Here is a 25,942-nt window from a genome sequence, read left to right on the forward strand (position 1 = left end):
CCATCTGTCAAATTTCTTAAGTCAATATGGCCCCCGCAGCCCAAAAGTTTGCCCACCCCTGCTCAAGGCCTTCACAATCAGTATACAGTTATCCCTCGTCATTTAGCAGGTCAACATAATCTACATTGCAGATTTTTTTGTTTTGTTTAAATTCATAAAAATGTGAAAATCCAGACTGAAATTGGAAGCAACTCCCTGTCTTCCACTTACTACCAAAATTCATCACTGAAGAAAAAAAAAGTTTTTTTATAATTTTTTAAAGTTCATTAAAATGTGAATAACAATTGGGAATAATACAATTCCAAGCAAATGTCACCACACATTTTTAAAGAATGCAATTTCACATTTACACTCGCGTTAACTTTAAAAATGGCTTTTTTTTAAAATAGTGAGCGACCTTCATTGTTTCTTCACCCGCATTCTCTAATGTCACATTGTTTGGACTGTAAATACCCTTTCTATGTTTTGGTCTTTCCCACTTACTTGACTGCCTACAAGCCTTATCATAGGGGAAACCACACCAGGATGGGGACGCTAGTTATATGTTGGTGTGCACTTCACACAATTCATCTGAATTCCATACCTGTCAACCTCTGCCAATAACTGCCCTTATAAATGATTATGATTCCCCGTACAAACCCCCAAAAAACCTTACAAACACCATACGACACATGTTTACTCGCGGTAACTGGTTTCTTACTAGGTGGCTCCTCCATGCTTGCTTCCATGATATTTACTCTATGTATATCTACGCATGTCATCCTTTATCGATATTGCCGTACGCACCGCAAAAAAAAAAAATACATACGATTGAGGATAATTTTTGCTGGTATACCGTGACAATAGTAATGATCGATGACAGTAGCGTCGTTTGCCAACAGCCTACGAGACTAAACGGTCGTATTGAGATCGTTTTTCATAAATATTGGCGATTTTAAAAAATAAAAATTCCCCATACAAAAGTCGGTGTACGACGTACATGATTTGAAATGGTATAAAAACGTATAAAATACGTTAAAAACTTACAAGTTCACAGGTATAAAATAGTAACGATCGATGACAGTAGCGTCGTTGGATACCAGCCTACGAGACTATCTGGATTTTTGCCAAAACGGTCTTGTTGAGATCGGTTTTCATAAATATTGGCGATTTTTAAAATAAAAATTCCCCATACAAAAGTCGGTGTACGGCGTACATGATTTGAAATGGTAAAAAAACCCGTATAAAATACGTATAAAACGTACAAATTGACAGGTATGGAATTCATTCCCACTGGCGGCTATTGACGCCTAATCCACATTGGATTACACGTCTATGGCCGCCTATGACATAAAGGCAAAGGCTTACTTGTTCCATATCTCAACTTTTGACAGTTCTTTCAGCACGTGTAGGCGAGAGGCCATGCCCGCACCAACGTTTCCACGGCAACGCCAATCCCTTCAGGCTTCAAAAACTAGCTCCTCCCCTCTGTCACGCATGCCCATGCTCACCCATTGCGTGTACTTTGGATGGAAGGAAGTTCTTCACCATGGGTTTTACTTTTGAGCCAACTGGATGGGATTTGAAGACTTTTAAGAAAGTAAGTGACTTGATTTTTTTCTAAGGTTTCCCTCATGCTGGTGTGGTTGTTGTTTTTCTTGGTGTAAGAGTGGTGACATAAGCATTAAATGGAAAAGTTGTTGTCGTCAGGATAAACACAAATTGGGCATTATTTATGTTTTCAGTCGTGATTTTGATGCAGATTTGGACATGGAACGTGAGGGTTCGCTTAGAAGGTAAGAAAGTGGGTACACTAATATTTATTATGAGTTCTAGGGGTAATACTACAATTCTGTACTGTGGACAGTAAAACATATTCATGTACTGCAGAGGTCGGGAACCTTTTTGACGAAGAGAGTAATAAACAATTCATATTTTCAAACATCATTCCTTGAGAGTCATACTAAGAATTTAAAAGTCAAAATACATGAAAATGTGAGCATTTATTAATAATTTCACCACTTTGAAAGTCAAACAAAGTCTGAATTCTTTTGAGAACATTATGTCACTGTTGCTAATCAATGAGTACCAATGAGAGAATGCATGCAGAAGAGTCTAAGGAGGAAAAATTATGATTTAAAAAGGCGCTAGAGATAGTTTTGGCATTACAGTGATCCCATTGGTGCGTCCGGGACTTAGGTCTCTCACCAGCGGTTCCCATATTTTACATATACACCCATCAAAAGAGCCACATATGGCTCCCGAGCCATAGGTTCCATACCCTTGACTTAATTCATCAAGGGTTTGGCCTGTATGCGCACAAGATTCAGGTCCTTGCACACGCCGTTCCGTGCACGCTCGCTACACAAATGCCCGTGACGGACGTTTGGTTGCCGGTCAAATGGTGACAGAAAGTTTACTGGTGAAACCGGCTCTCAAAATTATATTTATGAGAGTTTATTATCTAAATATCTACCGTTTTCAACAGTACTTAGAAATTAAACAGTACTTAGATATTAAACAGTTATATTAAACTTTCTCATGAGTAGTAGGAGTGCTACTACTACTACTACTACTACTACTATTAGTACTACTACTAATATTAGTACTACTACTACTATTAGTACTACTACTAATATTAGTACTACTACTACTATTAATACTACTAATATTAGTACTACTACTACTATTAGTACTACTACTATTACTACTACTACTACTACTACTACTACTACTACTACTACTACTACTACTATTAGTACTACTACTATTAGTATTACTACTACTACTATTAGTATTACTACTACTACTATTAGTACTACTACTATTAGTACTACTACTACTACTAATAGTACTACTACTATTAGTACTATTACTACTACTACTACTACTATTAGTACTACTACTATTAGTACTATTACTACTACTAATACTACTACTACCACTATTAGTACTACTACTATTAGTACTATTACTACTACACCTACTACTATTAGTACTATTACTACTACACCTACTACTATTAGTACTATTACTACTACACCTACTACTATTAGTACTATTACTACTACACCTACTACTATTAGTACTATTACTACTACACCTACTACTATTAGTACTATTACTACTACACCTACTACTATTAGTACTATTACTACTACACCTACTACTATTAGTACTATTACTACTACACCTACTACTATTAGTACTATTACTACTACACCTACTACTATTAGTACTATTACTACTACACCTACTACTATTAGTACTATTACTACTACACCTACTACTATTAGTACTATTACTACTACACCTACTACTATTAGTACTATTACTACTACACCTACTACTATTAGTACTATTACTACTACACCTACTACTATTAGTACTATTACTACTACTACTATTAGTACTACTACTATTAATACTATTACTACTACTACTATTAGTACTACTACTATTAGTACTTTTACTACTACTGCTACTACTATTAGTACTACTACTATTAGTACTATTACTACTACTACTATTAGTACTACTACTATTAGTACTATTACTACTACTGCTACTACTATTAGTACTACTACTACTACTACTAGTACTAGTACTACTACTACTACTATTAGTACTAATAGTACTACTACTATTAGTACTATTACTACTGCTGCTACTACTATTACTACTACTACTACTACTACTACTACTACTAGTACTACTACTACTATTAGTACTACTACTACTACTACTCTTAGTACTACTATTACTACTATTAGTACTACTACTACTACTACTATTAGTACTACTACTACGGCTACTATTAATACTACGAGTACTTTTACTACTACTACTAGATTTACTGCATTGGTATACTATTTTTCATCAGTAGATGTCAGGAAATTAACATTTACTATTTGTTAGTTATTTTCTGTTTTACAATAAGAAAACAACCATTACTGGATGAATTACTACCTTCATTATGATATTGACCCTAATAATGTGATTTGATTCATACAGTATCTCAGTAATACCATGTGCGATGATTTTTGCTAACCAGCGTTACCCACATTTTACCACACAGCTTAGCGGAGAGCCATATAGACCCATCAAAAGAGCCACATATTGCTCCCGAGCCATAGGTTCCCTACCCCTTGATCTACTGCAACCGATAAGTTAAACCAATCTGAGTCATTTCTCAAGGCCAATCTCTATAATTTCGAGATAAACAATGCAAAACAAATGCACTTATCACGCTTGACACGTCCAGAAACATCTTGCTTTGTTTTCACTCATAAACACGCATTCCCGAATGACCTCACTGTTGTTTTTCATCACGCCAAAATCCCCCATGGTCCTCTTTTGCCGGCTAATTACCAAATAAATTTCTCACGACATGACTTGACGTCACCAATTTGGTTTTGACCTCCGGTAGAGTGGCGACCAATCCGATAGTGCATGGTATCACCCGACTAAGCGATGAAAAGAAGACATTTGTATATCTTTGGAATTCTTAACCACATCTCGGCCGCTCTCGAACCTCAAAGGCTTCCATTGTGGGGCCTGCACAAAAGCTCACATGGTCGCTGACCGCGACCGACTGTTAAAGGGAAAGTAGAGCTTGGATCCAATGGGGATACTCTTTTACGTTTAAAAAAAGCCATGTTCGTTTTAGAGCGCCTCGTTGTCACGCCTGGAGTGCTCGCGCATCGTGAGGAGCATGACCGGACGTTTGGTCGCCGGTCAAATGGTGACAGAGAGTTTACTGTTGAAACCAGCTCTCAAAATTATGTTCATGAGAGAGAGTTTAATATCTAAATATCTACTGTTTTCAACAGTACTTAGATATAAAACAGTACTTAGATATAAAACAGTACTTGGATATTAAACAGTACATAGATATAAAACAGTACTTGGATATTGAACAGTACGTAGATATAAAACAGTACTTAGCTATTAAACAGTACTTGGATATGAAACAGTACTTAGATATTAAACAGTACTTGGATATTAAACAGTATTTAGATCTGAAACTATACTTAGATATTAAACAGTACTTAGATATCAAACAGTACTTAGATATCAAACAGTACTTAGCTATTAAACAGTACTTGGATATGAAACAGTACTTAGATATTAAACAGTACTTGGATATTAAACAGTATTTAGATCTGAAACTATACTTAGATATTAAACAGTACTTAGATATCAAACAGTACTTAGATATCAAACAGTACTTAGATATAAAACAGTACTTGGATATTATTCAGTACTTAGATATAAAAACAGTACTTAGATATAAAACAGTACTTAGATATTAAATAGTACATAGATATTTAACGGTACTTAGATATTAAACAGTACATAGATATTAAACAGTACTTAGATATTAAACAGTACTTAGATATTAAACAGTACTTAGATATTAAACTCCCTCTCTTGGATATTAAACTCTCTGTCTTAGATATTAAACTCTCTCTCTTAGATATTACCATTCTCTCTTAGATATTAAACTGTCTCTCATGAATATAATTTTGTGAGCTGGTTTCAACAGTAAACTCTCTGTCACCATAAGACCGGCGACCAAACGTTCGAGCACCCGTAAGGAGACATGTACCTATCGTAGGTTTGTCTTTTTGTTTTGTTTTTGTTTTGCCCTTTCTGGATTTCGAGGAGTCTCCACAACCGCTTGAAGCTGGCCAGCGGCTCCTCCTCATCCAGCTTGACGGACCTCTCGGGAGGAGGGGAGAAGGCTGACCCGTGCGGCCGGGACAGAGGAACGCAGCAGAGGAAAGCGGGCGCCAACGCCACCTGGAACAGGTCAGAGGTCACGGCGTTGGACGTCCCATCCGTTTGGGGCTGGGATATGATCCAGCACCCCCTCTCTTCTCAATATTTCCCCTTTTGAATACACATTTTGATTTTTCAGCATCCACAATGCGGTTATTTCCGTCTTCCAGAAGAAGAATTTGGGAGAAAATGAACTCTTCAGTCTCAATGAAGGTGTCAGGTGTGCTTTTTTTATTGATTTTTTAATCCAACTCATTTCACCAATGCGGTTTGATGCCTCGAGTACACACAAAATGGCCATTTTGTTGCGGCAGACAGCTGCTGAAAACTGAACTAGGCTCCTTCTTCACTGAGTACCTTCAAAACCAGCTTTTTACTAAAGGCATGGTCATCCTCCGAGATAAGATCCGCTTCTACGAAGGTAAAAAATCAACTCACTCCAGTTTTTGATTAACTTGCTTTATTGCCACTTTAACTTTATCTCAGGTTAAGAAGTAATAATTGACTGGCTGGTATTTTTTCGTTTTTTTTTTTTTTTTTCAGGTCAGAAGTTGTTGGACTCCCTCGCCGATACCTGGGACTTCTTCTTCTGTGATGTTCTATCCATGCTGCAGGCCATTTTCTGCCCGGTGCAGGTCAGATAACACGCCAAGCCACCAAAACGCCGGGGTGTGTAGACTTTCCCAACAAAGTCGTTTGTCGCCAGGGAAAGGAACCGTCGGTGCGCCAGCTGGCCCTGCTCCACTTCCGGAACATCATCGCCCTCAACCTGAAGCTGGACGAAGCCCTGTCGCGCCCCCGGGCGCGAGTGCCGCCCTCCATCATTCAGATGCTGCTCATACTTCAGGTCCTTGCACACGCCGTTCCACGCACGCTCGCTACACAAATGCCCATGACGGGACGTTTGGTCGCCGGTCTTTTGGTCACCGGTCTTTTGGTCGCCGGTCAAATGGTGACAGAGAGTTGACTGGTGAAACCAGCTCTCAAAGTGATATTAATGAGAGTTTAATTTCTCAATATCTACCGTTTTCAACAGTACTTAGATATTAAACTCTCTCATGAGTAGTAGTACTGCTACTACTACTACTACTATTAGTACTACTACTACTACTACTATTAGTACTACTACTACTACTACTACTATTAGTACTACTACTACTACTACTATTAGTACTACTACTACTACTACTACTATTAGTACTACTACTACTACTACTATTAGTACTACTACTACTACTACTATTAGTACTACTACTACTACTATTAGTACTACTACTACTACTACTATTAGTACTACTACTACTACTATTAGTACTACTACTACTACTATTAGTACTTCTACTACTTCTACTATTAGTACTACTACTACTTCTACTATTAGTAATACTACTACTTCTACTATTAGTACTACTACTACTACTATTAGTACTACTACTACTTCTACTATTAGTACTACTACTACTACTATTACTATTAGTACTACTACTACTTCTACTATTACTACTACTACTACTACTTCTACTATTAGTACTACTACTACTTCTACTATTAGTACTACTACTACTTCTACTATTAGTACTACTACTACTACTATTACTGCTACTACTACTATTAGTACTACTACTAGTACTACTACTACTACTATTAGTACTACTACTAGTACTACTACTACTACTACTATTAGTACTACTACTACTACTATTAGTACTACTATTAGTACTACTACTGCTACTAATATTAGTACTACTATTAGTACTACTACTAATATTAGTACTATTACTACTCCTATTTGTACTACTACTACTATTAGTACTACTACTAATATTAGTACTATTACTACTCCTATTTGTACTACTACTACTACTATTAGTACTACTACTATTATTAGTACTATTACTACTACTATTTGTACTAGTACCACTACTACTAGTACTACTACTATTATTAGTACTATTACTACTAATATTTGTACTACTACTACTATTAGTACTACTACAATTATTAGTACTAGTACTACTACTATTATTAGTACTACTACTACTATTAGTACTACTACTATTATTAGTACTATTACTACTCCTATTAATACTACTACTACTATTAATACTACTACTACTATTAGTACTACTACTAGTATTAGTACTATTACTACTCCTATTAATACTACTACCACTATTATTAGTACTATTACTACTCCTATTAATACTACTACTACTATTAATACTACTACTACTATTAGTACTACTACTAGTATTAGTACTATTACTACTCCTATTAATACTACTACTACTATTAGTACTACTACTAGTATTAGTACTATTACTACTCCTATTAATACTACTACTACTATTAGTACTACTACTAGTATTAGTACTATTACTACTCCTATTAATACTACTACTACTATTAATACTACTACTACTATTAGTACTACTACTAGTATTAGTACTATTACTACTCCTATTAATACTACTACTACTATTAGTACTACTACTATTATTAGTACTAATACTTCTACTATTTGTACTACTACTAGTAGACGTAGTCCTTATAGTCGTGAAAATACGGTACTATTCGTTGGTTGTTTTTTGTTTTGCAGTTAAAAAAGCAACCAATGCTGGATGAATTACTAACATATGATATTGACCCTAATAATGTGCTTTTGATTCATACAGTATCGCAGAAAAAACATGTGCGATGATTTTTATTCAGATTTTATGCGAGAAAATACCTAATTTTGCTGACCTGACCAGTGAAACAAATCCCGTAGGGCGTCCACGAGTCCAAAGGCGTCACCGACGACTACTTACGTTTGGAGTCTCTCATCAGAAAGGTGGTCACACCCTACCTTGGGACCCACGGATTATATACACGAGACGGTTCGTCCAATCAGAACTGTTCTTTCTGTCTGTTAGCTGTGTGATTAACCTGGACTCATTTAAAGGAACACATTTCTATTAAGTCTCAGACTTTCCAACATCAGAGAAGCGTCTACGAGTTAAGAACCTGGTGGTCCGATCAAAGAGCTACAACGTTCCCGTGCTGACCCCCGTGGTCGAGTACGATGGGGATTTGTGCGTGGGCGGAGGGATCCGCCGCCACTCGGTGTCAGAGATGACTTCCTGCTTGGAGGAAAGCGCATCGGTGGCAGAATCTGGCACGACTCACTCGGGTAAGACACTCACGTCTGAGTTTTTTGTTTAAACACCATAAATTCCGCACTATAAGGCGCAACTGAAAGGCTTTTTTTCAAAGGCCAGCAGTGCATCTTTTACATCAGAGGTGGGCAAACTATTCCACTAAGGGCCACAGTGGATGCAGGGTTTTTTTTTATTCCAACCCAGCAGTCAGGTGCTTCTTGTTTTCTGCAGAAATCTCATTGGTCAAAGTGGGTTGGAACAAAAATCATCACCCACAGTGGCCCTCGAGTACTAGTCCCCCCCCCCCCCCCCCTGTTATATATGCATCAATATTGATTAATCATTTATGAAATTCCCTTTAGCACAACTCCTCACCACTACTACAGCTTCATCTAGTGGATGTATAACTCCCTTCTACTACTAGAGCTCCATCTAGTGACTAGCTTCATCTAATGACTAGATTCTAGTCATTAGATGAAGCTCTAGTACAGGGGTGGCCAACTAGTCAGAGACCAAGAGCCACATTTTTTACCGTGTTACCGCAAAGAGCCACATTTTTTACTGTGTTACCGCAAAGAGCCACATCACACAGATTTATTGTAAATGTCACACACCAGCATAGTAATGACATAAATTGACTCCTACAGTACTAACAGCACAGGCCAGTCATTATCAACAATGAACATTGTGTGTGCACTGTCTCACACAGACAAACTCTCAGTTCAACCAAGTCCACAAACAAAAATATAATAATTTACAATAGCGTTTTTCTTTTTCTATGCATGTTACTTAGTGGGACTTATGTCATAAAATCAGCGCCTATTTTTGCGCAACATTCGCTCCTTGTGAGCTGTCATTTATTATGAATGGCTTTTCGCTAGTTAAAAGCCATTCATAATAAATGACAGCTCACAAGGAGCGAATGTTGCGCAAAAATAGGCGCTGATTTTATGACAGAAGTCCCACTAAGTAACATGCATAGAAAAATAAAAACGCTATTGTAAATTATTATATTTTTGTTTGTGGACTTGGTTGAACTGAGAGTTTGTCTGTGTGAGACAGTGCACACACAATGTTCATGCGAGGCAGACCAAGGCGAGAGTGCTCAGCCGGGAGCAGCCAATAGGAGAGCGAGGTGTACACCCACGTGGTGGGCGCGCTAGTTCGCCCACCACGTGGGTGTACACCTCGCTCTCCTATTGGCTGCTCCCGGCTGAGCACTCTCGCCTTGGTCTGCCTCGCAGGGGGTGTGGCTTTTTCAGCCGACGCTCGATCTTTGGGATACTTTTTGTGTGCGCGACGCCGTTCATTGTCGCTTCTGGTTCACGGGAGCTCTCCCACTCTGTTAAAAACGTTTACTCAAATGACCTTGCTCCTACTGGGAAACTTTGAGGTATTTTCATCCCAAGCACATGCGCATTGGACGAAAATACCGTATTGAACTCAAGCGAAGCGCACACGCAAAAAAAATAAAACACAAATACAAACTTTGATATGGACGTAAGAGCCGCATGAAACCGGGCAAAGAGCCGCATGCGGCTCGCGAGCCGCGGGATGGCCACCCCTGCTCTAGTAGAAGGGGGGTTATACATCCGATAGATTCTATTGGATGTATAACCCCCTTGTCATACAGCTCCCTCTAGTGATTGTATGACACAGCACCTATTACTGCTACTACTAGTGCTACTACTACTACTCCTGCTACTACTAGTGCTACTACTACTACTCCTGCTACTACTAGTGCTACTACTACTACTCCTGCTACTACTAGTGCTACTACTACTACTCCTGCTACTACTAGTGCTACTACTACTACTCCTGCTACTACTAGTGCTACTACTACTACTCCTGCTACTACTAGTGCTACTACTACTACTACTGCTACTACTAGTGCTACTACTACTACTCCTGCTACTACTCGTGCTACTCCTACTACTCCTGCTACTACTAGTGCTACTGCTACTACTCCTGCTACTACTAGTGCTACTACTACTACTCCTGCTACTACTACTACTGCTACTCCTACTCCTACTCCTACTACTACTACTACTACTACTACTACTACTACTACTACTACTACTACTACTACTACTACTACTGCTACTACTACTACTACTGCTACTACTACTGATACTACTACTGCTACTTCTACAAGTACTACTGCTACTACTGCTACTACTACTACTGCTACTACTACTACTGCTACTACTACTACTGCTACTACTACTACTGCTACTACTACTACTGCTACTACTACTACTGCTACTACTACTACTACTACTGCTACTACTGCTACTACTGCTACTACTACTACTGCTACTACTACTACTGCTACTACTACTACTGCTACTACTACTACTGCTACTACTACTACTGCTACTCCTACTACTACAAGTACTACTACTGCTACTCCTACTACTACAAGTACTACTACTGCTACTCCTACTACTACAAGTACTACTACTGCTACTCCTACTACTACAAGTACTACTACTGCTACTCCTACTACTACAACTACTACTACTGCTACTCCTACTACTACAAGTACTACTACTGCTACTCCTACTACTACAAGTACTACTACTGCTACTCCTACTACTACAAGTACTACTACTGCTACTCCTACTACTACAAGTACTACTACTGCTACTCCTACTACGACAAGTACTACTACTGCTACTCCTACTACTACTACTACTACTACTACTACAAGTACACTACTACAAGTTCTACTACAAGTACTACTACAAGTACACTACTACAAGTTCTACTACAAGTACTACTACAAGTACACTACTACAAGTTCTACTACAAGTACTACTACTGCTACTCCTACTACTACTACTACTGCTACTCCTACTACTACTACTACTACTGCTACTCCTACTACTACTACTGCTACTCCTACTACTACTACTACAAGTACACTACTACAAGTTCTACTACAAGTACTACTACTAGTACTACTGCTACTACAAGTACTATTACTACTACTACAAGTACACTACTACAAGTTCTACTACAAGTACTACTACTAGTACTACTGCTACTACAAGTACTATTACTACTACTACAAGTACACTACTACAAGTTCTACTACAAGTACTACTACTAGTACTACTGCTACTACAAGTACTATTACTACTACTACTACAAGTACACTACTACAAGTACTACTACTGCTACTCCTACTAATACTCCTACTGCTACTCCTACTAATACTCCTACTGCTACTCCTACTAATACTACTACTGCTACTCCTACTAATACTCCTACTGCTACTCCTACTAATACTCCTACTGCTACTCCTACTAATACTACTACTGCTACTCCTACTACTACTACTGCTACTCCTACTACTACTACTACTACTACTACTACTACTGTTACTCCTACTACTACTACTACTGCTACTCCTACTACTACAAGTACACTGCTACAAGTTCTACTACAAGTACTACTACAAGTACACTGCTACAAGTTCGACTACAAGTACTACTACTAGTACTACTGCTACTACAAGTACTACTACTACTACAAGTACTACTACAAGTACACTGCTACAAGTTCGACTACAAGTACTACTACTAGTACTACTGCTACTACAAGTACTACTACTACTACAAGTACTACTACTACTACAAGTACTACTACTACTACAAGTACTACTACTAGGACTACTGCTACTACAAGTACTATTACTACTACTACAAGTACTACTACTACAAGTACTACTACTACTACAAGTACTACTACTACTACAAGTACTACTACTACTACAAGTACTACTACTACTACAAGTACTACTACTACTACTACAAGTACTACTACTACAAGTACTACTACTAGTAGTAGTAGTACTACTACTACAAGTACTACTACTAGTAGTAGTACTACTACTACTACTACTAGTAGTACTACTACTACTACAAGTACTACTACTACTAGTAGTAGTACTACTACTACAAGTACTACTACTACTACTAGTAGTACTACTACTACAAGTACTACTACTACAAGTACTACTACTACAAGTACTACTACTACTACAAGTACTACTACTACTAGTAGTAGTACTACTACTACAAGTACTACTACTACAAGTACTACTACTACTACAAGTACTACTACTACTACAAGTACTACTATTACTACAAGTACTACTACTACTACTACAAGTACTACTACTACTACAAGTACTACTACTACTACAAGTACTACTACTACTACAAGTACTACTACTACTACTACTACTACTACTACTAGTACTACTACTACTACTACTACTACAAGTACTACTACTACTACTACTACTACTATTAGTACTACTACTACTACTACTACTACTACTACTACAAGTACTACTACGACTACTACTACAAGTACTACTACGACTACTACTACAAGTACTACTACTACTACTACTACAAGTACTACTACTACTACTACTACTACTACTATTAGTACTACTACTACTACTACTATTAGTACTACTACTACTACTACTATTAGTACTACTACTGCTACTACTACTATTAGTACTACTACTACTACTACTACTATTAGTACTACTACTACTACTACTACTACTACTACTATTATTACTACTATTATTAGTACTGCTACACTTACTATTAGTACTACTACTACTAATATTAGTACGACTACTATTAGTACTACTACTACTACTAATATTAGTACTAATACTACTATTGTATTTTATAATCCGGTGCACGTCCTATATGAAAAATATTTCTAGATAGGATGTTCATTAAATGTACTCCCAATAGTGTCGAAAATACAATAATATAAATGCATTCCCTGTAGTTTCTTCAAAACAAAACCCTGAGGAACTGAGGTCTCAGGTGTCAGAAGCCAAAGCGGACACAAGTTCTGATCCAAGCCCATCGTCCAGTACCGAGATAAGCGTGGAGCACGTACCGGAATCTCTCGACTCGGATCCTGATGGCATTTTTCTGGAATTCTCTAGGAGTCATTCTGATGGACAAAGTGTGGCCTGAAAGTTTTAGTCAAATCCAATAAGGAATTGAGACTTTTATTAACTACTATTTGGAACTTTTATTTGCCACAGGTGAGACATACTAATTTGTAAATTGTGCACTTTTCATTTATTGTTTTTTAATGGATTTTAATATTAATTATTGGAGTGCCAGGTCAGACTAATCAAATTAAAACATCATTAATTACCAGTTCAACAGTTAAATTACCCTATTATCCATGTCTACACCCATTTAGTTTTGTTATCAATTTTCAACAACCTGAGGGTTACAGCTGTTTTTATTGTGCATACAGCTCACAATCTTGTCTTACTATATAAAGCATAAAAGGACATTCCAGTCTAAATACAATCATATCTTACTAATAATTCCACCTCATTCATTTAACTGTCAAGAGAAGTGGAAAGGCAGGAATGATGAAAAAAGTTCATGTCCAACTAAAGCCAGTTCAGGTGAAGGTAAAGATTTCAAGTTTTGACCACGAGATCACAATGTTTCTTTTTTTGTACGACACATGGTGAGACCATTTGTTTTTGATACAAAATGTAATCAGCTTCAGTGGACGACGTCGGCGCCGTGTGACGTCAGGAGGCGGGACTCCCCGTGATGGAGCGTGAAGAAGGATTCCGTTTTCAGGCCTTTCTGTTCCAGAGCTTCTTTGAGACGGCGCGGTGGTTCAAGATAGTACTGAGAAAAATGGAATGGGAGAAATGTCACGTTTAAAGCTTTCCAAAAATCACCATTTGAGATTACTTCAAGGGTGGGCAAACTTTTCGGCCCGCGGGGCCACATTGACTTTAAAAAATGTGACAGATGGGCCGGGTCAGCACAAGATACGATACAAATAAAAAAGTGCATCCGTTAACAGTAAATATGAAACATAAACAGAAAAAAAAGGACTAAAGTATTAACATATTCATCACTCGTTATTAAAGTAAAAAGTGGAAAAGTACAAAGTAAAGTCAAAAGGAATGTATTAAGAAATATTAAAATGTCATTTAAAAAAAAAAGGGCGCATCAAGTGTTATAATATTACTGCAATTGGGTCCGGGTTAGGGTTAAAAGTGCACTTTTTACCGGGAAATCAAAGTAAAAAGTACAAAAGTACAAAGTCAAGTCAAAAGAAATGTATTTAGAAATATTAAAATGTAATTTTTAAAAAAGATAGAGGGGCTGTAAAACATGAAAAACAAAGAGTAGACAGAGCTACTGTCACTGGCGCCATCTTGGGGGAAAAAAAATAGAAAAAAAAATAATTGGACAACGTCGGCGGGCCGGATTAAAAAGCAAAGCGGGTCGTAGTTTGCCATGGTTTACTTTACCTCATAGGCTAGTGCAAAAGTTCCCCAGTGGATGGCCAGCGAGTGTTTGGTCTGAAGGTCCATGTGAATTTGTACCGCCTCCTCCGGGTTCACGTGCTGCCCTTTCATCACATCCCTGCAACAGCAACCAAAAAATGCAAGTGTTTTACAAGTCCCCCAAAACAAGTCGAGCTGCATTTGTTTACCTGGGCAAGTACGCTCCAATTGGAATGGCCGCTAAGTCAAAAGGCCCGAAACGATGCCCTATTTCCTTAAAAACCGAGCAGTAGCCGGTGTCGCCGGCAAAGAAGAACCGATGTTCCGGACCTAAAATTGCCCAGCTGGCCCACAACGACTGAAAAAAAAACACACTTTAGTAAGTAAAGAGGCAAGAAAATGCATTGAAGAAAAAAAAAATTCACTTTGTTGTCGTCAACGGCGCTGCGTTTGCTCCAGTGCTGCGACGGCGTGCACACGAAGGTGACGTGGTCGTGAGTGGGCACGCAGTTCTCCTCCCACCAGTCCAGCTCCATCACATTCTCGCAGCCCGCTTTGGCCATCCAGTCCATCAGGCCCAGGGGAACGAACCTGCGGGTCGCACCCACGTCACTCACGGAAATGGAAAAGGAGGAAAGAAATGACAGGCCACGCACCAGCGTAACTCCGCCCCGAAGCGGCCGTTGAGCCCGGCCACTGTTCCGGCATCTAGGTGATCGTAGTGGGAATGACTGATGACTACAGCGTCGATCCGGGGCAACTGCCGGAACCCAGACCAATAAGTGGGGTCCTCGGACGTTTGGTTGCCGGTCTTTTGGTCGCCGGTCTTTTGTTCGCTTTTGGTCACCGGTCAAATGGTGACAGAGAGTTTACGATTGAAACCAGCTCTCAAAACTATATTCAGGAGAGAGAGTTTAATATCTAAGAGAGAGTTTAATATCTAAGAGAGAGTTTAATATCTAAGAGAGAGTTTAATATCTAAGAGAGAGAGAGAGTTTAATATCTAAGAGAGAGAGAGTTTAATATCTAAGAGAGAGAGAGAGAGTTTAATATCTAAGTACTGTTTAATATCTAAGAGAGAGAGTTTAATATCTAAGTACTGTTTAATATCTAAGAATTGTTTAATATCCAAGTACTGTTTAATATCCAAGTACTGTTTAATATCCAAGTACTGTTTAATATCCAAGTACTGTTTAATATCCAAGTACTGTTTAATATCCAAGTACTGTTCAATATCCAAGTACTGTTTAATATCCAAGTACTGTTTAATATCCAAGTACTGTTTAATATCCAAGTACTGTTTAATATCCAAGTACTGTTTAATATCCAAGTACTGTTTAATATCCAAGTACTGTTTAATATCCAAGCACTGTTTAATATATAAGTACCGTTGAAAAAAGTAGATATATATTATATTAAACTCTGTAATGAAGAGAGCTGGTTTCAACATTACTTAGTATCTATGTACTGTTGAAACCGGGTCTCAAAATTATATTCATGAGAGTTTAATATCTAAGTACTGTTTAATATCTAAGTCTCAGATATTAAACAGTACTTAGATATTAAACTCTCTGATGAATATATTTTTGAGAGCTGGTTTCACAGTAAACTCTCCGTCACCATTTGATCGGCGACCAAAAAGGACCAAAAAACCAGCGACCAAACGTCCGCCGACCAAACGTCCGCCGACCATAGTCCGGCGACCAAACGTCCGGCGACCAAACGTCCGGCGACCAAACGTCCGGCGACCAAACGTCCGGCGACCAAACGTCCGGCGACCAAACGTCCGGCGACCAAACGTCCGGCGACCAAACGTCCGGCGACCAAACGTCCGGCGACCAAACGTCCGGCGACCAAACGTCCGGCGACAGAGGGAAATGGCGCAATGTGCTAAAAAACGCTGCTCGGCTTACCTGTTGCACGCTACAAGGCGGTCCTCGGTATCGTTTGGGACCCATGAACTGAACCGGTGACGCCCTCTGGCTGAAAATGGGATCCGTCAGAATGTTCAAGCCGTCCAATTCCACAAGAACCGTGGCATGCCCGAGCCAGGTGACCCTCAAGCCCGGACCAGAGGGTGAGAGATCCGGCTTGGGGACAAAGTACGGCTCCAACACCGGCAGCTCGCTGTCCAGGACCTGGAAAGAAGCGCTACATTAGACATGGGCAAACTACGGCCCGTGAACCAGATATGGCCCGTTAGGCTATTTAATCCGGCCCGCCAACTTTGTCCAAATAGTTTCATTGTTTTCCCCCAAGATGGCGCCGTCACACAGAAGCCAGTGGCAGTAGCTCTGTGTTTTACAGCCCTTCTATCTTTTTTTAAATGACATTTTAATGTTTCTTAATACATTCCTTTTTACTTGACTTTGTATTTTATACTTTTTACTTTAATGATGAGTGATGAGTATGTTAATACTTGAGTCCGTTTTTTCTGTTTATGTTTCATATATACTGTTAACGGATGCACTTTTTTATATGTATCGTATCTTGTGCTGTCCCGGCCCATCTGTCAAATGTTTAAAGTCAATGTGGCCCCTCGGCCCAAAAGTTTGCCCACCCCTGCACTAGACGTTCCCACCAAGTTGTGGGCGCCGACGCCGATGCGTGACCTCGTACCTCTTTACAAGTCGGAACGTTGCTGTTGTTCTTTTCAAGCAAAAAAAAGCGCAGAAGTGTAGAGTAAGAAGGGAACAGCCACGTGGGCCACGGGTTGGTAAAGCGCCCATGTTGGTCTCGACGGGATTTGGTCACTTCTTCCTGTCAGGTCAGAATTCAATTTCTCAGCATTTTTTGGGGCGGGTATTTTAATAATATCCACAACCTCCATGCGGTAGTCCAACCGGAAGCTCTTGCGGGAAGAATGGGACGAGCTGCTCCTCCTCGGCAAACAAGCGTTCACCCGTCCTGATCCGACACCGTCCTGAAGATTTGAAATGGTCAATGGCGTCCACATTGGTCATCATTTGGTCTTACCTCCACTAAGCCATCTCGCTCGCTGCCATTTGAAGAAGATGCCTTCTCCATGAGTTCACCTCCACATCTGTTACGGATATATAAACACAATGTTCAAATTGTTCCTGGAAATAGAGAGCAGTCATTTTCCATCAGTAAGGATGCAGAGAAAGTTTGAGAACACAAGCAAATTGTATATTCAAATGAATCCAGCCTTGCAAAAGTGTAAGCAGGGTGTTGACATGCTTCAAGAAAGCAGGAAGTTCATGCCACCCTTCTTCGATGTTTACTTCGTGGACAATTGGACGTATAATTGCCTTAAGTGTTTCCCAAAATTGACCAAGAGGATAGAGATGCTTCATTGATTTGTATGAGGGGCGGGGCTACATCTTTACAGACGATGCGTTCACTAACCACTGTATATTTGTGTGTCTCTCACAGACGCTGCGACAACAATGGAGGCCTGTGGTCGAAAACCAAAACAAAATGTGCGTGGCGCAGGCTGCCATTCAGGCTCAAGTGGCCACTACATAAAACAAGTACGCACACTGGATGTTTGCGATGAACAAGTCTATTTGCGTTTATAAATCGTCATATTGCATACTTGTCATTTTTGTGCGACCGCGATCGTCTTAAGGCGAACTTTACTTAAAATGAGTCACCTCGCAAGACCAAATGAAACATAGAATACTTGAGTGAATTAACACATATTAGAGCTATCCCATGATTTGCAAGAGCTATTGTGTAACGAGCTCAAGAAACAATCCTAAAATATCACTAGGAAACACAGGTGGCGGAAAACCTACCTGAACAGTCAACGCAACGGCTAGAAAATAAACTGGGTGGCCAAAAGAGGGGCACGGCAGCTAGTTTCGAGATAAATCTACAGTTTACATCGAAAATAGAGGAAACAGGAGATGAAATATCACCGATTATGTCGGTAAAGTCTAGTTTGAGTAGAGTGGAGGCGCCGGAGAGTGAGAAGCATTGGTCTGGGGGGGCGGATCAGTGACGTCATTAGAACGCGTCACTTGTCACCTGACCACACTGTCAAGCAGCACACGTTCAATTAAATGGAGTGGAAATCAAGTTTCATCAATGGAAATTAATGCCACGTATCATATAATAAAACGATACTGTATTTTTTAACATTAAATGCATTTTGAGGGAAATATCTTTTTTTGACCATATTTATTTTTAGACAATGGTTTGTTTTTTCTTGACAGGAGAACCTATCTCCATCATGAGAGATTTGGGTCAGTGGGGGAGGAAGAATACTCCCAGCTGTTCCACACTGATGGTGTGTGTACTTTTGTGTGTGCAGATTCTCTTAAGTGTTATTAATCCAACCTCTGCTTTGTGTGCTTCATTACATGTGCATGTGTGCATGTGTCTATGTGTGTGTACGTGTGTAAGTGTGTATGTGTGTATGTGTGTGTAAGTGTATATGTGTGCATATCTGTATGTGTGTGTAAGTGTGTATGTGTATGTGTGCATGTGTGTGTGTATGGGTGTGTATGTGTGTATGTGTTTACGTGTGTATATGTGCATGTGTGTGCGTGTGTGTATGTGTGTGTATGTGTGTGGTAATAGTAATAACAATAATAATAATAATAATAATAATAATAATAATAATAATAATAATAATAATAATAATAATAATAATAATAATAATAATAATAATAATAATAATAATAATAATAATCGGACATAGGCTTTGTCATCATCATTGTGATTGATAATTATATCGGAAGGGTAATTATTAATGAACCTATCAGTATGACGAAATTGGTAGTGCTTCTCCATGAGGTGCGTTTTCCCAGCAAAATACCCAAATAAGTGATAATTTTCAGGTAATTTGTCATTCTGCCGTGATGGATACTAACCACACCCCAAATTTATTACACAGAAGGGACGGTGTGCCGTGTTACCGCAAGTTTAGAGTCCTTATGGATGGTGTGAGCAGATGTTGGGCGCATGTGCCCTCACTCTCACCTCTCTAATGCATCCATCCAGTGTGGATTTGAAATGCAAATGCTGCTTTGGTCGTTTAGAATGCACTGAAAAAAATGAAGCAGGTCAGTTTAATTGACATGCTTAGGTTATTTGTGTACCGTATCTTCGCGACTATAAGGCGCACTTAAAAGTCTTACATTTTCTCCAAAATAGACAGTGCGCCTTATAATCCAGTGCGCCTTATGGAAAAAGCAGAAAACCAAAAACGAAAAACCACCACTGTCGGATATTAAAAAAACACAAACGCCTGAACTGAAACAATACTGTTAAATATGCAGATGCCATCTTAGTTTACAAAATCTTCCATCATATAGCTCCTCCCCCACTGCAAGATTTTATACAAAAAAATCCAAAACATCAACAATGGCTGGCTCTAGAGGTGACTGTGAAGTGAGTGCTTCATACCTGGAAGTCAATAGCAATTACCGTATTTTCATAACTATAAGGCGCACTTAAAAGTCTTAAATTTTCTCCAAAATGGACAGTGCGCCTTATAATCCAGTGCGCCTTATATATGGAAAAATGTCATTCATTGAGGGTGCGCCTTATAATGCGGTGAGCCTTATAGTCGTGAAAATACGGTACTTATTGAGTCAGATGGCTCATCGGGTTAATCAGTAAAACGAAAAGTATGTGTATTGAATATAGTTAAAGTATTTATCCTTGAAATAATCCTATTAAAATCAGTAGAGTAGTTGAGAACCAAATCTGGGCTTGTGTTTAGATGAGGGTGCATTTTCATGCTGCAGTACTAGATGAAGACACTAGGCGTCCCTGTTTATATGAGTGGAAGCAAAAGAAAATACATGATGCCACACTACTTTAGTGTAGATTGATCCAGAGCAGCTATTCACTGTTAAGTGGCATCATTTCCCTCATTAAAAATATCAGAATAGCAGAGAAATCAGGCTAAAACGTGATGAAGGGGAAGAAAGTCATTTAAAGAAGTAAAAAAATGATAACATTAGGCTGAGACATAGAGAGGGAAAAAGGCATGGATGGATGGAGGAGGGGTTTAATCCTGCTTGGATTATGTTATAAACTGGTTGTGGGATGCAAGAGAGAGCGGGAGGGAGGGAGAGAGGGAGAGGGAGAGAGGGAGAGGGAGAGAGAGAGGAAGTCCAAACAACCCTCCCTTCATCCCTCCAAACGTCCATCACTCCATCACCGGCTGTTTTATTTTCCACTCATGATGAGGAGTTGGAAAAAAATAAGTATTCTGGATGGATTAAACTGAAAAGAAAGGAGTACAGAGCAGAATTATGAAGTGATGAGAAGATGCAGTGATGGATGCGGTGATGTAGCATTAGACAACTCTAGTCTGCGATTGCGATTTCTTTCACATGGACCTTTCTTTGTGAAGTTATCATGAGACGTTTTTGGACGTTTCGCGGTCCTCCGCAAGACGGCCTGGATTGTTTCGTATTCTCAGAAACTTTCAAAAAAGAAGAAATTTGCGAAACTTTGTGATAAGTGATGTTTTGGATTTGGACTTTTTCAATGTGGACTTTTTAAAGAAGGCAAGTTCGGATGTTTTGTGTATCTTCATCAAATGCAAGTTCTAAATGATGAATACTGGTTATTAACCTTCTCTGGGAGTTGTTTTTTCAGGAAATTTCAGTATAATTAACACTTGTATTCTGACTGGAAATGTGCAGAGATGGATGCTAACCCATGCGATGCTGGACAGCCACGGGGAGCCCGCTTGACCATGCTGCCCTGGATAGTCTTGTGTGGCTCTATGTGGGTGACGGTCCACAGTCAGATGAAGATCTCACCAGAGATGTGAGTACAGTATTATATCTTGCATATAAGCCGTATTTGTACAAAATCATGACTGAGTCAAGGGTATGGCTTATATACAGAGTAGATTCAGTTTTGTAGTAAGAAAACAACCATAACTGGATAAATTACTAACTTCCTGATTATGATTATTGATTATGATATTGACCCTAATAATATGCTTTTGATTCGTACAGGATCTGACAAATACCACGTGGCATGATTTTTCTTAAGATTTTCCCATTAAAGTTACACATTTGTACTTCCTATTAAAACCATAAATATGGGGGTAAAAAATCTGAATCGATGGGCGGCTTATACGTGAAAAATTGTGAAATTTAAGGATTTTAAGGCAATTTTAAGAAATTTAATGAGATTTTCTCTTCAAAGTAACACATTTGTACTCCCTATTAAAACCACGAATATGGTGTTCACGGACGTTTGGTCGCCGGATGTTTGGTCGCCCAGGGGAATACAATTTTGAGAGCTGGTTTCAACAGTAGATATTTAGATATTAAACTCTCTCTCATGAATATAATTTTGAGAACTGATTTCAACAGTAAACTCTCTTTCATGTTGTCAAACGTCCGGCGACCAAACGCCCGGCGACCAAACGCCCGGCGACCAAACGTCCAGGCAACCAGACATCCGGGTGAACAAACGTCCGGGCAACCAAACGCTCGGCGAGCCAAACGTCCGGCGACCAAACGTCCGAATACCCGAATATGGAGGTGAAAATTGTAAATCAGTTCGTTTGGTCGCCCTGGGGAATATAATTTTGAGAGCTGGTTTCAACAGTAGATATTTAGATATTAAACTCTCTTTAATGAATATAATTTTGAGATCTGATTTCAACAGTAAACTCTCTGTTATGTTGTCAAACGTCCGGCGACCAAACGACGGGCGACTAAACGTCTGGCGACCAAACGTGCGGCGACCAAACGTCCGAGTACCCGAATATGGAGGTGAAAATTGTGAATCAGAGAGCGGCTTATATGTGAGAAATTGCAAAAATCAACAATTTAAACACAATTTTAAGAGTGTGGCTTATACAAGGGGGCGACTTATATGTGAGTAAATACGATAGCCTTGCGGTGCAATCGGCACGGGCTCAATTACTGCTTTTGTTTGGATCACTTTTCGAGGTGAGCGACTACCACTCAACTCATTGTCAAATTTTGGATGACTCCACAAGACCATATGCATGAACGATTCTTATTTTGGAACAAACACCTCATCACAAAATGACGCCAACGGTGACAAACCTGAGCAGCGAGCGGGCCGACTCCCTATAGGCTAAACCATCTGTCGCATCCTGTCTGGTCCTCACGCGGAGGATTTGTTCGTCAGAATTACTACATGCAAAAAAAAGAGACATCACTGAGCAGCCAGTAAATCAGAAACCTGGTTGACTGTCACCTACAGCGGTAATCTCTTTTAATCTCTTGGTGCAGCGTGACCGCAGACACAAGAGGCCACAAACTTTCCCGTCATGGTTTACACCAGGGGTGTCAAACTCAGTTTGGTTCGCGGGTCAGATTGATGCCAACTTGTGGGCCGGACCATTTTATTTTTGGCTAAACTTAATGAACTTAATGGCTACCATTGATGACGCTAGATATCCAATCCGTCTAGTGTATGTGACAGTGAAAAATGAGATTGGTGTATTTTCTGTCATATACAGTGTTCCCTCAGTTATCGCGGTTAATGGGGACCGGGACCACCCGCAATAAGTGAATTTCCGCGAAGTAGGGATTCCCCTTCAAAAATACAAAAATACTTAATTTGAATTTAATTTTAAAAAAAATCTATTTTTTAATTTTTTTTAAATATATATATATATATATATATATATATATATATATATATATATATATATATATATATATATATATATATATATATATATATATATATATATATATATATATATATATATATATATATATATATATATATATATATATATATATATATATATATATATATATATATATATATATATATATATATATATATATATATATATATATATATATATATATATATATATATATATATATATATATCTTTTACCCCCCTGCATACAGTACACCATGTAGAATACGGGTAGAGAGAGTGAAATTCATGTTATAACAAAAAAATACTGTAAAAAATGTTGTTTCAATGTAATATTTGTATATATTTTTTTTAATATTCCCCCCCAAAAAATCCGCTAAGCTCTGAGTCCGCAGTAGCTGAACCGCGAAGTAGCGAGGGAACACTGTAAACTGTATTTCTAACTCCAAAAAAGTATGATTTAGTTAATTAAGGGTTTAGTTTTTATGCGCACAAGATTTACAGCATTGGTTTCCTCTTTTTTTATCAGTAGACGTCGGGAAATTAATATTTGTTGGTTATTTTCTGTTTTGCAGTAAGAAAACAACCATTACTGGATGAATTACTAACGTCCTTATGATATTGACCCTAATAATGTGCTTTGGATTCATTCAGTATCACAGAAATACCATGAGCGCATATTTTTGCTAAGATTTTCCCTTCAAAGTAACACATTTGTACTCCCTATTAAAACCGTGAATATGGAGTTGAAAATTGTGAATCGGGGCAGGCTTTTGCACAATAAATTGTAAGATTCAATAATTTTTGAAGCAATTTTAAGGGTGCGTCTTATACGTGGAATGGCTTATATGAGAGAAAATACGATAAATGAAATGGACATCTATTCATTTTGCGTTACTTCCCGGGCATGTGAGAGTACTTATCAGTCCTGTAAATGGTGGATCATTTTTCTATTGGTTTTTCTTCTGGAATTTCCGGGCTGCTTTCTGTTTATGGGTCGCTTTTTGGGAATTTTCAGGCTACTTATTTTTGGTTTCTGGGTGTTTGAAGGTCCTGTTTTAACTCAATAGCCGCCATGGACCGTGACCGGACGTTTGGTTGCCAGTCTTTCGGTCACCGGTCTTTTGGTCGCCGGTCAAATGTACTTAGATATTAAACTCTCTCTCTTAGATATTAAACTCTCTCTTAAGGAATATAATTTTGAGAGCTGGTTTCAACAGTAAACTCTATGTCAATATTTGACCCGTGACCAAAAGACCGGCGACCAAATGTCCGAGCACCATACATTTGACACAATTGGTTTACACAGTGATCACATATAACACCATTTTTTTGTTTGCTTCCAGTGTGCAGAAGTGGGCTGAGTCATTTGGCAAAGAAATTGCGTCCCTCTCCACCAAATACTCGGGAGCTGAACTGCTACAAAAAGTAAGTGTTAGGTTCATCAATAATTTTACTTTAATATAAAAATAAAAACAATACAGGGGGACATCTGATTTAATTAAGAACATTTAGTTAAATTGGCATCTCTGATGATATTCTCCTGCCCATTTAAGGCCACAAATCAAAACTATTGATTAATCCAAATGCATAAGAAAAAACACCAGCCGTAACAATCATCGCATATCAGGTATTCAATAATAACAATTAAGGTCGGAACTCAAAAACAACTCCATTGCAAATTAAACAAACAACTATATTCGACAAAACAATTCCATAATCAAGCCGAAGAGATCGTCACGATTTACGACAATATGAGAGTAATCACGAAGGTTGTTGGATAGCGATCACGCAGCATCAGCAATTTCTTAAGTGTCCTTCTAGGTCTGCATTCTGGGGTAAAGGTCAGACCTATCTTCCAGTAAACAGGTAAACCCGGTGACATGTTACGATCCCGAGCTCGCCCCATACAAATAGAAGCAGCTCTCATACAAAAATGATTAAATGCACACATATACAATACATAGTACGTATTACAGAATAACTCCAACAATACTCCAAAAATAACCTAAAATGTGAACCTAAAATGTCCAATCCTAGAATGAGAGACCAAGAAAATCATTTCTTTGCCTACATTTGGGTTCAACGCTCGTTTGTAATTAGGCTGGTGCGGTGCATGGGGCTTCTGGAA

At 38.7% G+C, this 25,942-nt stretch overlaps 3 protein-coding genes across 8 annotated transcripts in view; 2 read left to right on the plus strand and 1 right to left on the minus strand.

The window, feature by feature from the left end:
- The first annotated feature begins 1,431 nt into the window (after nt 1–1,431).
- LOC144181184 (proline-rich protein 5-like) lies at nt 1,432–14,127 on the plus strand. 4 transcript variants are annotated; one of them, XM_077709533.1, is made up of 10 exons: nt 1,432–1,579; nt 1,725–1,775; nt 5,647–5,793; nt 5,903–5,983; nt 6,078–6,184; nt 6,307–6,398; nt 6,470–6,610; nt 8,534–8,642; nt 8,726–8,935; nt 13,731–14,127. In XM_077709533.1, exons 2-10 carry the CDS (start codon nt 1,750–1,752, stop codon nt 13,922–13,924), a joined length of 1,107 nt encoding a protein of 368 aa, XP_077565659.1. In that variant the 5' UTR covers nt 1,432–1,579; nt 1,725–1,749; the 3' UTR covers nt 13,925–14,127. The 4 variants fall into 4 exon arrangements, with proteins under 4 accessions (XP_077565659.1, XP_077565661.1, XP_077565657.1 ...); XM_077709535.1 differs by having other exon boundaries at nt 5,650–5,793; XM_077709531.1 differs by having other exon boundaries at nt 1,725–1,774; nt 5,637–5,793.
- Nucleotides 14,128–14,183: 56 nt separating this feature from the next.
- Nucleotides 14,184–19,227, minus strand: napepld (N-acyl phosphatidylethanolamine phospholipase D). 2 transcript variants are annotated; one of them, XM_077709528.1, is made up of 10 exons: nt 19,104–19,227; nt 18,196–18,262; nt 18,044–18,142; nt 17,839–17,979; nt 17,133–17,357; nt 15,876–15,979; nt 15,645–15,810; nt 15,429–15,577; nt 15,244–15,358; nt 14,184–14,608 (listed from the first exon to the last, which is right to left on the minus strand). In XM_077709528.1, exons 1-10 carry the CDS (start codon nt 19,190–19,192, stop codon nt 14,477–14,479), a joined length of 1,287 nt encoding a protein of 428 aa, XP_077565654.1. In that variant the 5' UTR covers nt 19,193–19,227; the 3' UTR covers nt 14,184–14,476. The 2 variants fall into 2 exon arrangements, with proteins under 2 accessions (XP_077565654.1, XP_077565655.1); XM_077709529.1 differs by having other exon boundaries at nt 18,981–19,206.
- A 2,084-nt stretch (nt 19,228–21,311) lies between these two features.
- Nucleotides 21,312–25,942, plus strand: part of cacna2d4a (calcium channel, voltage-dependent, alpha 2/delta subunit 4a) — a 65,170-nt gene continuing 60,539 nt past the window's right edge. For both annotated transcript variants that reach the window (XM_077709522.1, XM_077709523.1), the window contains exons 1-3: nt 21,312–21,710; nt 21,849–21,975; nt 25,158–25,239. In XM_077709522.1, the coding sequence (XP_077565648.1) occupies nt 21,851–21,975; nt 25,158–25,239 (207 nt within the window). In that variant the 5' untranslated portion in view covers nt 21,312–21,710; nt 21,849–21,850. The remainder of the gene's footprint in view (nt 21,711–21,848; nt 21,976–25,157; nt 25,240–25,942) is intronic.

The sequence above is a fragment of the Stigmatopora nigra genome, chromosome 23, assembly GCF_051989575.1.
Source record: "Stigmatopora nigra isolate UIUO_SnigA chromosome 23, RoL_Snig_1.1, whole genome shotgun sequence".
Taxonomy (NCBI): domain Eukaryota; kingdom Metazoa; phylum Chordata; class Actinopteri; order Syngnathiformes; family Syngnathidae; genus Stigmatopora; species Stigmatopora nigra.

Bases quoted from the DNA above. Each gene is read 5' to 3' on its own strand.
- LOC144181184 (XM_077709531.1), top strand. From the start codon at position 1,750: ATGGAACGTGAGGGTTCGCTTAGAA. The intron at 1,775-5,636 runs GGTAAGAAAGTG...TTTGCCCTTTCT, and splicing joins ACGTGAGGGTTCGCTTAGAA to GGATTTCGAGGAGTCTCCAC. The intron at 8,936-13,730 runs GTAAGACACTCA...CATTCCCTGTAG, and splicing joins ATCTGGCACGACTCACTCGG to TTTCTTCAAAACAAAACCCT.
- napepld (XM_077709528.1), bottom strand. From the start codon at position 19,192: ATGACGTCACTGATCCGCCCCCCCAGACCAATGCTTCTCACTCTCCGG. The intron at 18,143-18,195 runs GTAAGACCAAAT...TCAAATCTTCAG, and splicing joins AGCGAGATGGCTTAGTGGAG to GACGGTGTCGGATCAGGACG. The intron at 15,980-17,132 runs GTAAGCCGAGCA...GGGTTCCGGCAG, and splicing joins CGCCTTGTAGCGTGCAACAG to TTGCCCCGGATCGACGCTGT.